The sequence below is a fragment of the Rhinoraja longicauda genome, chromosome 9, assembly GCF_053455715.1.
Source record: "Rhinoraja longicauda isolate Sanriku21f chromosome 9, sRhiLon1.1, whole genome shotgun sequence".
Lineage (NCBI taxonomy): Eukaryota > Metazoa > Chordata > Chondrichthyes > Rajiformes > Arhynchobatidae > Rhinoraja > Rhinoraja longicauda.
The window spans coordinates 67093420-67109984 of NC_135961.1; the positions used below are offsets into that span (position 1 = coordinate 67093420).

The 16565-nt window shown below is 47.9% G+C and overlaps 1 protein-coding gene across 1 annotated transcript in view; it reads left to right on the forward strand.

Annotated features, from left to right (window-relative positions):
• Window positions 1-16565, forward strand: part of LOC144597081 (uncharacterized) — a 104102-nt gene that overhangs the window by 69854 nt on the left and 17683 nt on the right. Inside the window, exons 7-8 of the mRNA XM_078405997.1 lie at window positions 6319-6398; window positions 10201-10382. Coding sequence (XP_078262123.1) covers window positions 6319-6398; window positions 10201-10382 — 262 coding nt within the window. The remainder of the gene's footprint in view (window positions 1-6318; window positions 6399-10200; window positions 10383-16565) is intronic.

A 16565-nucleotide genomic window follows, 5' to 3' on the forward strand; every position in this document is an offset into this window, starting at 1 on the left:
GGAGTAGAATTAGGCCATTCGGCTCTTCGAGTCCACTCTGCCATTCAATCATGGCTGATTTCTGCCTCCTAGACCAATTTTCCTGCCTTCTCCCCGTATCCCTTGACACCCGTTCCAATCAAGAAATTGTAAGAAGGAACTGCAGATGCTGGTTTAAACAGAAGATAGACACAAAATGCTGGAGTAACTCAGCGGGACAGGCAGCATCTCTGTAGAGAAGGAATGGGTGATGTTTCGGGTCAAGACCCGAAGATGAGTCTGAAGAAGGGTCTCGTCCTGAAACGTCACCCATTCCTTCTCTCCAGAGATGCTGCCTGTCCCGCTCAGTTAATCCAGCATTGTGTCTAACTTCTAATCAAGAATTTGTCTACCTCTGCCTTTAAAATATCCACTGACTTGGCCTCCACAGCCCTCTGTGTCAAATAATTCCACAGATTAACTACCCTCTGACTAAAGAAGTTCTTCCTCACCTCCTTTCTAAAAGACAATAGACAATAGGTGCAGGAGTAGGCCATTCGGTCCTTTGAGCCAGCACTGCCATTCACTGTGATCATGGCTGATAATCAACAATCAGTACCCCGTTTCTGCCTTCTCCCCATATCCCTTGACTCCGCCATCTTTAAGAGTTCTATCTAACTCTCCCTTGAAAGCATCCAGAGAATCGCCCTCCACTGCTTTCTGAGGCGGAGAATTCCACAAATTCACAACTCTCTGGGTGAAAATGTTTTTCCTCATCTCTGTTCTAAGTGCCTACCCATTCTTAAACTGTGGCCCCTGGTTCTGGACTCCCCCAACATCGGGAACATGTTTCCTGCCTCTAACGTGTCCAATCCCTTAATAATCCTATATGTTTCAATAAGATCTCCTCTCATCCTTCTAAATTCCAGTGTACACAAGCCCAGTCGATCCATTCTTTCAACATAGGACTGTCCCACCATCCCGGGAATTAACCTTGTGAACCTATGCTGCACGCCCTCAATAACAAGAATGTCCTTCCACAAATTTGGAGACCAAAAAAATTCCAGAAGATTAGTCAAGCATGATTTCCCCTTCGTAAATCCATGCTGACTCGGAACAATCCTGTTACTCCTATCCAAATGTGCCGCAATTTCATCTTTTATAATTGACTCCAGCATCTTCCCCACCACTGATGTCAGACTAACTGGTCTATAATTTCCTGTTCTCTATCTCCCTCCTTTCTTAAAAAGTGGGATAACATTAGCTACCCTCCAATCCACAGGAACTGATCCTGAATCTTTAGAACATTGGAAAATGATCACCAATGCGTCCACAATTTCTAGAGCCACCTCCTTAAGTACCCTGGGATGCAGACCATCAGGCCCATCAGTCTACCCAACACCATTTCCTGCCTAATGTGGATTTCCTTCAGTTCCTCCGACACCCTAGGACCTCTGTCCACTAGAACATCTGGGAGATTGTTTGTGTCTTCCTTAGTGAAGACAGATCCAAAGTACCTGTTCATTTCGTCTGACATTTCCTTATTCCCCATAATAAATTCACCTGTTTCTGTCTTCAAGGGACCCACATTTGTCTTAACTAATTTTTTCCTCTTCACATACCTAAAGAAGCTTTTACTATCCTCCTTTATATTCTTGGCAAGCTTACCCTCGTACCTCATCTTTTCTCCCCGTATTGCCTTTTTAGTTATCTTCTGTTGCTCTTTAAAAGAGTCCCAATCCTCTGGCTTCCCACTCTTCTTTGCTATGTTATACTTCTCTTTTATTTTTATGTTGTCCTCGACTTCCCTTATCCCCTTAGAATCGTTCTTCCTCTTTGGAATGAACTGATCCTGCACCTTCTATATTATTCCCAGAAATAATAATAATAATATATTCCTTTATTCGTCCCACACCGGGGACATTTACAGTGTTACAGCAGCAAAGTGGATAGCAAGAGATCATTCATTATAAATAAAAATAAAAACAGGGATAAATTGTCATCATTTACTGTGTATTCCTTAACTGTTATTGTTGACTGGTCTGCTGGGAGCAGTGCTGGTTGTGCAGTCTCACAGCAGCGGGAGGGAAGGATCTCCTATATCTCTCCTTCACGCACTTGGGGTGAAGGAGTCTGTCACTGAAGGAGCTACTCAGTGCAGTGACTCAGTGCAGTGCAGTGCAGTGCACGGGGTGGGAGTCGTTGTCCAGCAGCAATGTTAATTTTGCCATCATCCTCCTCTCTCCCACCGCCTGCACTGAGTCGAGGGGGCAACCCAGGACAGAGCTGGCCTTCCTGACCAGCTTGTCGAGTCTCTTCCCCTCCGCCGCTGAGATGCTGCTGCTCCAGCAGACCACTCCATACAAAATGGCCAATGCAACCCCCGTGTTGTAGAAGGTCCTTAGGAGTGCCCCCTGTACTCCAAAGGACCTGAGTCTCCTCAGCAGGTAAAGTCTGCTCTGGCCCTTTTTGTACAGTGCCTTGATGTTTTCGGTCCAGTCAAGTTTATTGTTGAGGTAAACACCCAGGATACTTATAAGAGTCCACCTCTGAAATACCTGTCCTCTCAAATACCTGCCATTGTTGTTCCACCGTCATCCCAGCTGGGGTCTCTTCCCAGTCAACTTTGGTCAGCTCCTCCCTCTTGCCTCCATAGTCCCCTTTGCTCAACTGCAATACCGACACTTCTGATTTTCCCTTCTCCCTCTCGAATTGTAGACTATGTTAGGAAAAATTACTAATGCCACACAAGATCTTGATTAGCATGGGTGTCAGGGGTTATGTGGGTTTCCTCCCACACTCCAAAGACGTGCAGGTTTGTGGTTTAATTGGGTTGGTATAAACGGAAATTATGTGTAGGATAGTATTAGTGTGCGGGGATTGCAGGTCGATGGGCCAAAGGGCCTGTTTTCATGCTGCATCTCTAAACTAAACTAAACTAAGCTAAAGTAGCAGGATTGCAATAGAAAGAAGAGGAAATACCATTAGATTACACAATGGGGTAATCATTTATCTAGGTTTATTTGTCTGGTAAAATAATTCAATTTTATCTGAATTACACTTGTAGGAAATTGAGCTGTGTTGCCCTGACTATCACAGGCCGGGAAAGACAAGCTATTAACCTCAGATTTCAGGAGGAATTAACACAGAGATACATTGGTGTTTGAGAGTACATTAGTCCTGTCAGCTGGTGAAGAGTGAGGTGAACTTCTATGTGTTCAATGTCAAGGATTTAATGAACAGTCAGTCGGGTTTAAAGAGTGACCATGGAGAGTGAAAGATCAATCCAATTTTATTCTACAAATGAGATGCCACTCTCTGAGCTCCAGATTGTTTCCCTGAACCTAATGTGCCGTGAGTGTTTGACAAGCAGGTTAAAGAAACAGTCGAGGGGGTGCCACATGATGGCTGCCTCGCCGTCAGTCTGTCTGTCCTTTTCAAACTATTTTTGTTATTTTTGGTGAGTTTTAAAAGTGTGTGTTAATGTTCTCTGGTTTGTTTTATGTGGAGGGGGTCGGGGGAAACCTTTTTTTCAATCTCTTACCTTGCCGGAGATGCGATTGTTTTGTGGGTCGTATCTCCGGTCGCTCTGCGGCCTAACATCGTGGAGCTGGCGGCCTTGCTCGAGACTGACTTTGAGCCCCACCGCGGGGCCGTGGACTTACCATCTGAGCGTGCGATTCCTCGCCTGGATCTACGTTCCAACGCGGCCTGCGGACTTCAACATCAAGGAGCTCGCAGTCTCGGGTTGAGTCCGAAGTCGGGGGCTCCAAGCTGCACATTGTTCGACAAACCCCAACCCGGGGTAGATCGCCCGGCACGGGGAGCTGAAATCCCCCCCCACTCCCGATGCAGGAGCTTGATCGCCCCGATGAGGAAGGCCCGCCGCCGGCTACGGGAGTCAAGATCGTCCCGTCAACGGACGTTTCGAGGCCCCCGACCGCTGGAGGACAAAGAAGGGAGAGATTGAACTTCTTTTCGCCTTCCATCACAGTGAGGAATGTGGAGGAGTCACTGTGGTGGATGTTCATGTCCAAATGTATTTTGTGTGTCCTGTTGCTTTCTATTGTTATGACTCTACGACAAATGAAATTCCTCGTATGTTGCAAACATACTTGGCTAATAAAGTATGATTGTGATTGTGAATTGCAATACATTGATGCAGATTGAGAAATAGTCAAAAAGAGAATAAGTCATCAAGCACATTAGCCTTCACAGTCTCCAGGACCGGGCAGGAACCGGGCAGAATTGGCATTGAAAGGATGGTGAAGGTGGCATTGGGTACTAGCCTTCATCAGTCAGGGAAATAAATACAGAAGATAGGCACAAAATGCTGGAGTAACTCAGCGAGACATGCAGCATCCCTGGAGAGAAGGAATGGGTGACTTTATAGTGCCTGCTTTAACTACCTCCTCTGATAGCTCGTTCCATACACCCACCACCCTCTGTGTCAAAAGGTTGCCCCTTGGGATCCTATTAAATCTTTCCCCTCTCACCTTAAACGTATGTCCTCTAGTTCTTGAGGGGCATAGATAGGGTGAAAGCACCAAGTCTTTCACCCTATCTGTGCCCCTCATGATTTTATATTCTTCTATAAGATCAGCCCTTCGTCTCCTGCGCTCCATGGAATAAAATCTGAGTGTGCCCAAAATCTCCCTATAAGTCAGGCAGCATCTCTGGAGAGAAGGAATGGGTGATGTTTCGGGTCTCAAACGTCACCCATTCCTTCTCTCCCGAGATGCTGCCTGACCCGCTGAGTTACTCCAGCATTTTGTATCTACCTTCGATTTTAACCAGCATCTGCAGTTGTTTTCCTACACACGAGCAAATGGATGGGGTAAGTTGGCAGCATGAACAAGTTGGGCTGAAGGGCTTGTCTCCCAAATTGAAACAGGAAATGTTGAAATGCAGTGACTCTGGGATTGCCTGTCGAGTGGGAATTGATGAAAGACCTGAAACGTAAACTGTTTTTCTCTTCGGCAGATGCTGCCTGATCTGATTAGCACCAGGGAACAGTCCCGTGTTTAGTTGATGTTTCCAGCACCTGCACCTTTTTTCTTTACAAGGACTAGGCAATGATAAATTCTGCATTTTCATCCCAAGGTCACTACCTAATGCCTGCTGCGGGCTGTGCCCTGGAATCTTTTCAGAGCCGATGTGGGATAGAAAGTAATTAGTCTGAACAACTGTATGTCGACATGGCGTTATGTAACAAAACCGGTCCTGTTTCCTAATGATCACGGCACTGTGCAGGAACAGAACTGCCATGGGCAGCACGGTGGCGCAGCAGTAGAGTTGCTGCCTCACAGCGCCAGAGACCCGGGTCCCATCCTGACTGCGGGTGCTGTCTGTACGGAGTTTGTACGTTCTCCCTGTGACTGCGTGGGTTTTCTCCGGATGTTCCGGTTTCCTCCCACACTCCAAAGGCATACAGGTTTGTAGGTTAATTGGCTTCTGTAAATTGTAAGTTGTCCCTAGTGTGTGTAGGGTGGTGTTAGTGTGCGAGATATAAACGGAAATTGTGTGTAGGACAGTGTCAGTGTGCGGGGATTGCTGGTCGGTGGGCCAAAGGGCCTGTTTCCACACTGTATCTCTAAACTAAACTAAACTAAACTAATCTAATCTAAAGTAGCAGGATTGCAATAGAAGAAAGAGGAAATACCATTAGATTACACAATGGGATAATCATTTATCTAGGTTTATTTGTCTGGTAAAATTATAAGAATAATTCAATTTTATCTGAATGCCACTTGTAGGAAATTGAGCTGTGTTGCACTGACTTTCATCGCAACAGGCTGAAGGGCCTGTTTCCACGCTGTATCTCTAAACTAAACTAAACTAAACTAAAGTACCTACATGCTGCTGGCTATTACGAAAGCAAACCCCCTCCCTCTCCATGTGCCCGCAAAACTTAACGCTGATTTTCACTTAAGTATACTGTTTAGTTTAGTTTAGTTTAGAGATACAGCGTGGAAACTGGCCCTTTCGGCCCACCGGGTCCGCGCCGACCAGCGATCCCCACACACTAACATGACCTTATACCCACTAAGGACAATTTTACATTTTTACCAAGCCAATTAACCTACAAACCCTATATGTTTTTGGAGTGTGGGAGGAAACCGAAGATCTCGGAGAAAACCCACGCAGGTCACGGGGAGAACGTACAAACCCCGTACAGACAGCACCCGTAGTCGGGATGGAACCCGGGTCTCCGGCGCTGCATTCGCTGTAAGGCGGCAACTCTACCGCTGCGCCACCGTGCCGCCCCGCTGGAGAGCTCTGGCCTCCAGCTGCTCAGAGGTTTCAGCAGTACGATTGCTTTTGCTTTTCCTTTTCACAGCAGACCTGTTTGCATTACAGGGCGTGAAGCCGTGCCAGTCTGTGAGGAGGAATCCCACTAGGCCACGGAGAACCAGCAAGGCTCAGCATCTGACTTTGAAGTAAGGATGGAGTTTTCTTTTAAACCAAGTGCCAATTTTATGATCTATAAGATCATAAGTGATGGGAGCAGAATTAGGCCATTCAGCCCGTCAAGTCTACTCCGCCATTCAATCATGGCTGATCAATAGGATTGCCAACATCCCGTATATTGAGCTAGATTGTTTTGTCCCGTACGGGGCCGCTCTTGTCCTGTATTAGGCCCGGGTGCCGCTGTAGGCCCGGACACTGTAGGCCCGGACACTGTAGGCCCGGACACTGTAGGCCCGGACACTGTAGGCCCGGATACTGTAGGCCCGGACACTGTAGGCCCGGGGGCCGCTGTAGGCCCGAACACTGTAGGCCCGGAGGACCGGGCGCTGCCTAACGTAGCAACTCGCCTCCCGGCCTGGGCGGCCTCCATTGGTGGAGTGAGAGCACGTGGCCACTGGCTGGGTGAGGTCACGTGGGACGCAGGGCGGTGACATCACCTTTTGTCCCTTATTTGGGAGTGAGAAACTTGGCAACCCTACTCATCTACCTCTCCCTCCTAACCCCATTCTCCTGCCTGCCTTCTCCCCGTAACCTCTGACAGAATAGATTACAAAGATTCTGGGCGGCACGGTGGCGCGGCGGTAGAGTTGCTGCCTTACAGCGCTTGCGGCGCCAGAGACCCGGGTTCGATCCTGACTACGGGCGCTGTCAGAACGGAGTTTGTACGTTCTCCCCGTGACCTGCGTTGGTTTGCCCCGAGATCTTCGGTTTCCTCCCACACTCCAAAGACGTGCAGGTTTGTAGGTTAATTGGCTTGGTATAGTACAAATTGTCCCTAGTTTGGGTGTAGGGTAGTGTTGGTGTGCGGGGATCGCTGGTCGGCATGGACTCGGTGGGCCGAAGGGCCTGTTTCTGCGCTGTATCTCTAAACTGAACCAAACCAAATAAATGTGGAGCATTGATGAGATTACACTGAGGGCTAGCATCGACTTGATGGACCAAATTCCCTCCTGCTATGCAGCAGAGTATTACTAATGAGCTTGTTGTGGACAATTGGGCTCTAATCAGTGTCAAGCTGAACATTCTACTCTGGCCACAAAGGCCTTTGGAAAGGCGGGCCAGAGAAATTTCCTTTGGAAACACAGAAATCTGACAAGCATATTATACAGTTTTTTTGGAACTGCACAACCAAAACATGACACAACATCTGTTGATTTAATCACAGTGCTTTTGGGCAGAATTCAACTTTCTGAGCATTGTTCTCATTTGTGTTTCAATGTCCCCACTGACACTCGGAAGTTGTTCATAAACTCATAAGTTCTCGGAGCAGAATTAGGCCATTCGGCCCATCAAATCTACTCCGCCTTTCCATCGTGGCTGATCTATCTTTCCCTCTCAACCCCATTCTCCTGCCTTCTCCCCACCACCCCCGACTGATCACGAATCTGTCATTCTCCGCCTTAATATCCATTGAATGGCAATGAATTCCACCATGACAGTGTTAGGCCACAAGGCGGTCACGGTGGCGCAGCGGTAGAGTTGCTGCCTTACAGCAAATGCAGCGCCGGAGACCCGGGTTCCATCCCGACTACGGGCGCTGTCTGTACGGAGTTTGCACGTTCTCCCCGTGACTTGCGTAGGTTTGCCCTGAGATCTTCGGTTTCCTCCCACACTCCAAAGATGTGCAGGTTTGTAGGTTAATTGGCTTGGTAAATGTCAAAATTATCCCTCGTGGGTGTAGGATAGTGTTAATGTGCGGGGATCGCTGGTCGGCACGGACCTGGTGGGCCGAAGGGCGGGTTTCCACTCTGTATCTCTAAAGTAAACTAAACTAAAGGATCCTCCTTAAGCAGTTCAAAAACAACTTCCAATATTTTAAAGGAAGGTAGACACAAAATGTTGGAGTAACTCAGCGGGTCTGGCAGCATCTCTGGAGAAAAGGAATGGGTGACGTTTCGGGTCTCCGCCCATTTTGTACCTACCTTTGATTTAAACCAGCATCTGCAGTTTTCTTTCCAAAATTTTAAAACGCTTTCCATCTGTTATCTGGAATGCAGACCTAAGAAATCGTGCTGCAGTATCTTAGCCTTCAAACAGTCTCCCAGTTTGGGTGGCACGGTGGCACAGCGGTAGAGTTGCTGCCTCACAGCGCCGGAGACCAGGGTTCGATCCTGACTACGGGTGCTGCGTCAGTACGGAGTTTGTACTTTCTCCCAGTGGCCGCGTGGGTTTTCTCCGGGCGCTCCGGTTTCCTCCCACACTCCAAAGTGTGCTTTCTATGCTCGTTTCGAGCAGAAGGCCCTGGGCCTTCAGACGCCAGTGTGCCTCTCCCCAGGGTGACTTTGGCAGAGGTTAGATCAGCCTTCCTTAAGGTAAACCCACGACAAGCTATGGGCCCAGACGGAGTCCCTGCCGGTGTCCTTAGTAGCTGCACGCACCAGCCAGCGGCAGTATTCGTGGACATCTTTAATCTCCTGCTACTCCATTCTGAGCTACCCACCTGCTTCCAGAAGACCATCAACTAAACCATCCTATCACCAACTCATTGAAGACCCTCAGACTATCTTCAATCGGACTTTGTCTTGCACTAAACGTTATTCTCTTTATTCTGTGTCTGTATACTGTGGACGGCTTGATTGTAATCATGTACAGTCTTTCCGCTGACTGACAATAGACAATAGACAATAGGTGCAGGAGGAGGCCATTCGGCCCTTCGAGCCTGTACGCACCGCCATTCAATGTGATCATGGCTGATCATTCTCAATCAGTACCCCGTTCCTGCCTTCTCCCCATACCCTCTGACTCCGCTATCCTTAAGAGCTCTATCTAGCTCTCTCTTGAATGTATTCAGAGAATTGGCCTCCACTGCCTTCTGAGGCAGAGAATTCCACAGATTCACAACTCTCTGACTGAAAAAGCTTTTCCTCATCTCAGTTCTAAGTGGCCTACCCCTTATTCTTTAACTGTGGCCCCTTGTTCTGGACTCCCCCAACATTGGGAACATGTTTCCTGCCCCTAATATGTCCAACCCCTTAATAATCTTATACGTTTCGATATGACTGGATAGCACGCAATCAAAATTGAGGGCGGCACGGTAGCGCAGCGGTAGAGTTGCTGCTTTACAGCGAATGCAGCGCCGGAGACTCAGGTTCGATCCTGACTACGGGTGCTGCACTGTAAGGAGTTTGTACGTTCTCCCCGTGACCTGCGTGGGTTTTCTCCGAGATCTTCGGTTTCCTCCCACACTCCAAAGACGTACAGGTATGTAGGTTAATTGGCTGGGTAAATGTAAAAATTGTCCCTAGTGGGTGTAGGAAAGTGTTAATGTACGGGGATCGCTGGGCGGTGCGGACTTGGTGGGCCGAAAAGGCCTGTTTCCGGCTGTATATATATGATATGATATGATGAAAAGCTTTTCATTGCACCTCGGTACACATGCCAATACATTAAACTGACCTAAACTATCCCCACCCCACTTTTCGCAGAGGTGTTTTTTAGTTTAAAGATATAGCGCGGAAACAGGCCCTTCGGCCCACCGGGTCCGTGCCGACCAGCGATCCCCGCACACTAGGGACAATTTACATTTTTACCAAGCCAATTAACCTACAAACCTGCACGTCTTTGGAGTGTGGGAGGAAAACGAAGATCTTGGAGAAAACCCCTCGTAGGTCACGGGGAGAAGGTACAAAGTGCGTAGAGACAGCACCCGTAGTCGGGATGGAACCCGGGTCTCCGGCGCTGCAAGCGCTGTAAGGCAGCAACTCTACCGTTGCGCCACCTAGATGTTTGTGCAACCACTCTCCCAACAATAACGCCTTTACAAATCAGCAGGTGTCTTCAGAGCTCTCAATTATTCACAAGGACAGACCAGGCCAACAGAACTGTAAGGATCTGCTCACAGAACGAGACAGAGGACAAATTGCTTTCGCCAGCATCGTTTATCAGCGGGAGTCCATTTATTCTTCCGCAGATGTCGTCTTCTCTGGGAAAGGTCCACTTGGCCAGCCAATGGGGTAAGTTTTACGGATGTATGTTATAGGACAGATGTTGTCAAGCTGGAAAAGGTACAGAGAGTTACGAGGATGTTGTCAGGACTAGAGGGTGTGAGCTATAGGAAGAGGTTGAGTAGGCTGGGACTCTATTCCTGTGATCGTATAGAGGTGTATAAAATCATGGGAGGAATAGATCGAGTAGATGCACAGAGTCTCTTGCCCAGAGTAAGGGAATCAAGGACCAGAGGACATAGTTTTAACATGAAGGGGAAAAGATTTCATTGGAACCTGAGGGGTAACTTTTTCACACAAAGGGTGGTGGGTGTATGGAACGAGCTGCCAGAGGAGGTAGTTGAGGCTGGGACTATCCCAATGTTTATGAAACAGTTGGACAGGTACATGGATAGGACAGGTTTGGAGGGATATGGACCAACTGCGGGTAGGTGGGACTAGTGTAGCTGGGGCATGTTGGCCGAAGTGGGCGAGTTGGGCCGAAGGGCCTGTTTCCATGCTGTAACACTCTATGACCATGAGTATTCTGTAACCTTCAAGTTCAAGTGGAATTCTCTGCCTCAGAAGGCAGTGGAGGCCAATTCTCTGAATGCATTCAAGAGAGAGCTAGATAGAGCTGTTAAGGATAGTGGAGTCAGGGGGTATGGGGAGAAGGCAGGAACGGGGTACTGATTGAGAATGATCAGCCATGATCACATTGAATGGTGGTGCTTGTTCGAAGGGCCGAATGGCCTCCTCCTGCACCTATTGTCTATTGTCTATTGTCTATTGTCTATTGTCTGTGCCAAACACAATGGCAAGTGTAACTCATCTCATCTGCCTGCATACGGTCCATATCCCTCCATGTCCCAGCCAACCCATACCGATGTAAAAGCCGAAGATAATAATCATAATCATAATCTTGTAAGAAAATAACTGCAGATGCTGGTACAAATCTTAGTCTTTATTTCACAAAATGCTGGAGTAACTCAGCGGGTCAGGCAGCATCTCAGGAGAGAAAGAATGGATGACGTTTCGGGTCGAGACCCTTCTTCAGACTGAAGAAGGGTCTCGACTCGAAACGTCACCCATTCCTTCTCTCCTGAGATACTGCCTGATCTGCTGAGTTACTCCAGCATTTTGTGAAATAATCATAGTCATACTTTATTAGCCAAGTATGTTTTCCAACATACGAGGAATTTCATTTGCCGTACAGTCATACCAATAAAAAGCAACAGGACACACAAAATACATTTTAACATGAACATCCACCACAGTGACTCCTCCACATTCCTCACTGTGATGGAAGGCGAAAACAAAGTTCAATCTCTTCCCTTCTTTGTCCTCCAATGGTCGGGGGGCCTTGAGCCTTCCGTTGTCGGGACGACGATCGGAGATAGACACAAAACGCCGGAGTAACTCAGTGGGACAGGCAGCATCTCTGGAGAGAAGGGATGGTCACGTTTGGGGTCGACACCCTTATTCAGATAGGGATAAGGGAAACGAGAGATATAGACAGTGATGTGGAGAGATGAAGGACAGTGACTGAAAGATATGCAAAGAAGTAGCGATGATAAAGGAAAACGGCCGTTGTTAGCTGTTTGTAGGGTGAAAATGAGATGCTGGTGCAGCAACAGCTCCAAGACACCACTATCGTACCTGCCTCCTGCGATGAAGGAGGGAATTTATGCTTGACAGAGAATGGAGGCAAGATGTTGAACAAATACTTTGCATAGGTATTCACCAAGGAAAAGGACATGGAGGACAGTGAAATCAATGTGGGTATGCTATTATGCTGAAGCCAGTTAAGCTTGACACCTGTACATCTTTGTAGTGTGGGAGGAAACCAGAGCACCCGGAGAAAACCAACGCAGGTCGTGGGGAGAACGTACAAACTCCGTACAGGCAGAACCCATAGTCAGGAACGAAACATAGAAACATAGAAAATAGGTGCAGGATGAGGCCATTTGGCCATTCGAGCCAGCACCGCAATTCATTGTGATCATCCACAATCTGCCTTCTCCCCATATCCCTTGATTCCGCTAGCCCCTAGAGCTCTATCTAACTCTCTTTAAAATTCATCCAGTGAATTGGCCTCCACTGCCCTCTGTGGCAGAGAATTCCACAAATTCACAACTCTCTGGGTGAAAATATTTTTTTCTCATCTCGGTTTTAAATGGCCTCCCCTTTATTTAGACTGTGTGGCCCCTGGTTCTGGACTCCCCCAACATCGGGAACATTTTTCCTGCATCTAGGTTGTCCAGTCCTTTTAATAATTTTATACGTCTCTGTAAGATCCCCTCTCATCCTTCTAAATTCCAGTGAATACAAGCCCAGCCTTTCCAATCGTTCCTCATACGACAGTCCCGCCATCCCGGGGATTAACCTGGTGAACCTACGCTGCACTGCCTCGATAGCAAGGACGTCCTTCCTCAAATTAGGGGGACCCGTGTCTCTGGCGCTGTGAGGCAGTAGTTCTACCGCCACGCCACCGTGCCGCCCTGTCACGACCGTTTCCACGCTGTATGACTCTGTGAGTCCCCTGTACTTTCAATGAGACGCTTCTCATTTTCGCAACGGTGCGGCAGTTGCAGTTTGAGAAACCCTCTGCTGCAGTTGAATATGTCAGCTTTGTCATTCTCTGTCTTATGCCGGGACCCGCTGTGTGCGCAACATATCTCCGCACACAATAGGCGAGATGCAGCTTGAGGGGGTTCTGATGGTGTTGAGCGAGCTTCTTCGGATCGTGGCGTGAGATTTTAGATTTTTATTTTTTTTTAGATTTAGAGATACAGCGCGGAAACAGGCACTTCGGCCCACCGAGTCCGCGCCGCCCAGCGATCCCCGCACATTAACACTATCCTACATCCACTAGGGACAATTTTTACATTTGCCCAGTCAATTAACCTACATACCTGTACGTCTTTAGAGTGTGGGAGGAAACCGAAGATCTCGGAGAAAACCCACGCAGGTCACGGGGAGAACGTACAAACTCCGTACAGACGGCGCCCGTAGTCAGGATCGAACCTGAGTCTCCGGCGCTGCATTCGCTGTAAGGCAGCAACTCTACCGCTGCGCCACCGTGCCGCCTCTTTCACATCTGACTGAACAAAGCGGCCAAGGTCTTTGATTAAACCTGAAAGGCAATCCTTCCCTTCCTGAAGTGTCAAGCTAGATTAATGTAACAGTTGACAACTGCAGCCTGCACTTGCATTGTTCTCCTGTCACCGAGGAAGATCTCCACTACGTCGAGGCTCGAGACTAATCTTCTATTTAAGCAAGTCACTAATTAAAAAAGATGAATAGATTAATGGAATTCCAATATCCAGAAACATCATCTGCGTTGACCAAACACAACTAGTAGATTAACAGCTGTGCAGATTTGCATTTATATTGCACCATAATTATCTTTTACGCGCTTCTGGATGAACATTAAAAAATACACAAAGTGCCGGAGTAACTCAGCGGGTCAGGCAGCATCTGTGGAGAACATGGATAGGTGACATTTCACAGAGTGCTGGAGTAACTCAGCGGGACAGGCAGCATCTCTGGAGAACATGGATAGGTGACGTTTCACAGAGTGCTGGAGTAACTCAGCGGGTCAGGCAGCATCTCTGGAGAACATGGTTAGGTGGCGTTTCCTTCTTCAGATTGATTATGATGGCATGTTTAGACACCAAGAATCGGATGTACAAAGGGACTTATGAGTCCTGATGCAGGATTCCCAAAAGGTTCATCTGCAAGTCGAATCAGCAGTAAGGAAGGCAATCGCAATGCTAGCGTTTATTTCAAGAGGGCTAGAATGCAAAAACGGGCGCTGGTAAGGCCACACGTGGAACATTGTGAGCAGTTTTGGGCACCGTATCTAAGGAAGGATGTGCTGGCTCTGGAGAGGGTCCAGAGGAGGTTTTACAAGAATGATCCCAGGAATGAGTGAGTTAACTCACGATGAGCATTTGACAGCACTGGGCCTGTACTCGCTGCAGTTTAGAAGGATAAGGGAGGAACCTCATTAATTCTTACCGAATAGTGAAATGCCTGAATACAGTGGACGTGGAGAGGATGTTTCCACTGGTGGGAGAGTCTAGGACCAGAGGTCACAGCCTCAGAATTAAAGGATGTTCCTTTCGGAAGAAAATGAGGAGGAATTTCTTTAGTCAGAGGGTGGTGAATCTGTGGGATTCTTTGCCACAGAAGGCTGCGGAGGCCAAGGCAGTGGATATTTTTAAGGCAGAGATGGATAGATTCTGAAGAAGGGTCAGTCTGAAGAAGGGTCTCAACCCGAAACGTCACCCATTCCTTCTCTCCCGAGATGCTGCCTGACCCGTTGAGTTACTCCAGCATTTTGTGTCTACCTATGATAGATTCTTAGGAAAAAAAACTGCAGATGTTGGTTGAAATCGAAGGTAGACCCAAAAAGCTGGAGTAACTCAGCGGGTCAGGCAGCGTCTCTGGAGAGAAGGAACGGGTGACGTTTCGGGTCGAGACCCTTCTTCAGACTCAGTATAGATTTTTGATTCGTACAGGTGTTAGAGGCTATGGGGAGAAGGCAGGAGAATGTGGTTAGGAGGGAGATATAGCTGATTGAATGGCGGTGTAGACTTGATTGGGCGAATGGCCTAATTCTGCTTCTAATCACTTATGACCTGAAAATGCAGTCTGTCTATTTCCTCCCTGGATGTTGCCTGAGACGCTGAGCTCCTCCAGCACATTTGCTGCTGATGTTTGACTCGATCAATGCGTTTATTGTATGTAGACTTACATTGTTCCCCAAAGGGAGCAGTTGAACCCATGTAATTAGTTAATGTGGGAGCGTTGGGATTCTAAACTGTCCCCAGCGTAGCCAAACATAATGAGGTATCTTGAGGTATATTGTCTGAATACTCAAAGGATTTAATACGAGGACATGCAAGATGGTGGTTTAAAATTACACTACTGCGGTTTTAAACGTGTTCAAAATTACAATTCAGTTCAGTTTGGTTTATTGTCACACGTGCCGAGGTACAGCGAAAAGCTTTCATTGCGTGCTATCCAGTCAGTGGAGAGACAATACATGATTACAATTGAGTCAATTACAGTGTGTAGATAAACGAAAAGGGAATAATGTTTAGTGCAAGGTAAAGCCAGCATCAAGGATAGTCCGAGGGTCATCAAAGAGGATAGTCCGAGGGTCATCAAAGAGGTAGATAGTAGTTCAGCACTGCTCTCTGGTTGTGGTGGGACGATTCAGTTGCCTGGTTACAGCTGGGAAGAAACTGCCCCTGAATCTGGAGGTGTGCGTTTTCACACTTCTGTACCTCTTGCCTGATGGGAGAAGAATGCATATTAAAGGATACACAGTGGCACAGCGGTAGAGTTGCTGCCTCGCAGCGCCAGAGACCCGGGTTCCATCCCGACCATGGGTGCTGCCCGTGCGGAGTTTGTACTTTCTAGCTGTGACTGCATGGATTTTCTCCGAGTCCTCCAGTTCCCACATTTCAAAGACGTGCAGAGTTGTACGGAGACGTGCAGATGAAGGGTCTCGACCCGAAAAGTCACCTATTCATTTTCTTCAGAGTTGTCGTCTGGCACCGCTGAGTTACTCGAACATTTTGTGTCTATCCTCGGTGTAAACCAGCATCTGCAGTTCACTTCTTACAGATTTGTAGGTTAATTGGCTTCTGTAAATTGCGCCAGGTGTGTAGGATGCAAAACTGGAGAAACATAGAACTAGCTTACAGGTAGTATAAGAAAATAACTGCAGATGCTGGTACAAATCGAAGGTATTTATTCACAAAATGCTGGAGTAACTCAGCAGGTCAGGCAGCATCTCGGGAGAGAAGGAATGGGTGACGTTTCGGGTCGAGACACTTCTTCAGATTGATGTCAGGGGGTGGGACAAAGGAAGGATATAGGTGGAGACAGGAAGATAGAGGGAGATCTGGGAAGGGGGAGGGGAAGAGAGGGACAGAGGAACTATCTAAAGTTGAAGAAGTCGATGTTCATACCACTGGGCTGCAAGCTGCCCAGGCGAAATATGAGGTGCTGTTCCTCCAATTTCCGGTGGGTCTCACTATGGCACTGGAGGAGGCCCATGACAGAAAGGTCAGACTGGGAATGGGAGGGGGGGTTGAAGTGCTCAGCCACCGGGAGATCAGATTGGCCAACGCGGACCGAGCGCAGGTGTTGAGCGAAGCGATCGCCGAGCCTGCGTTTGGTTTCGCCGATGTAAAT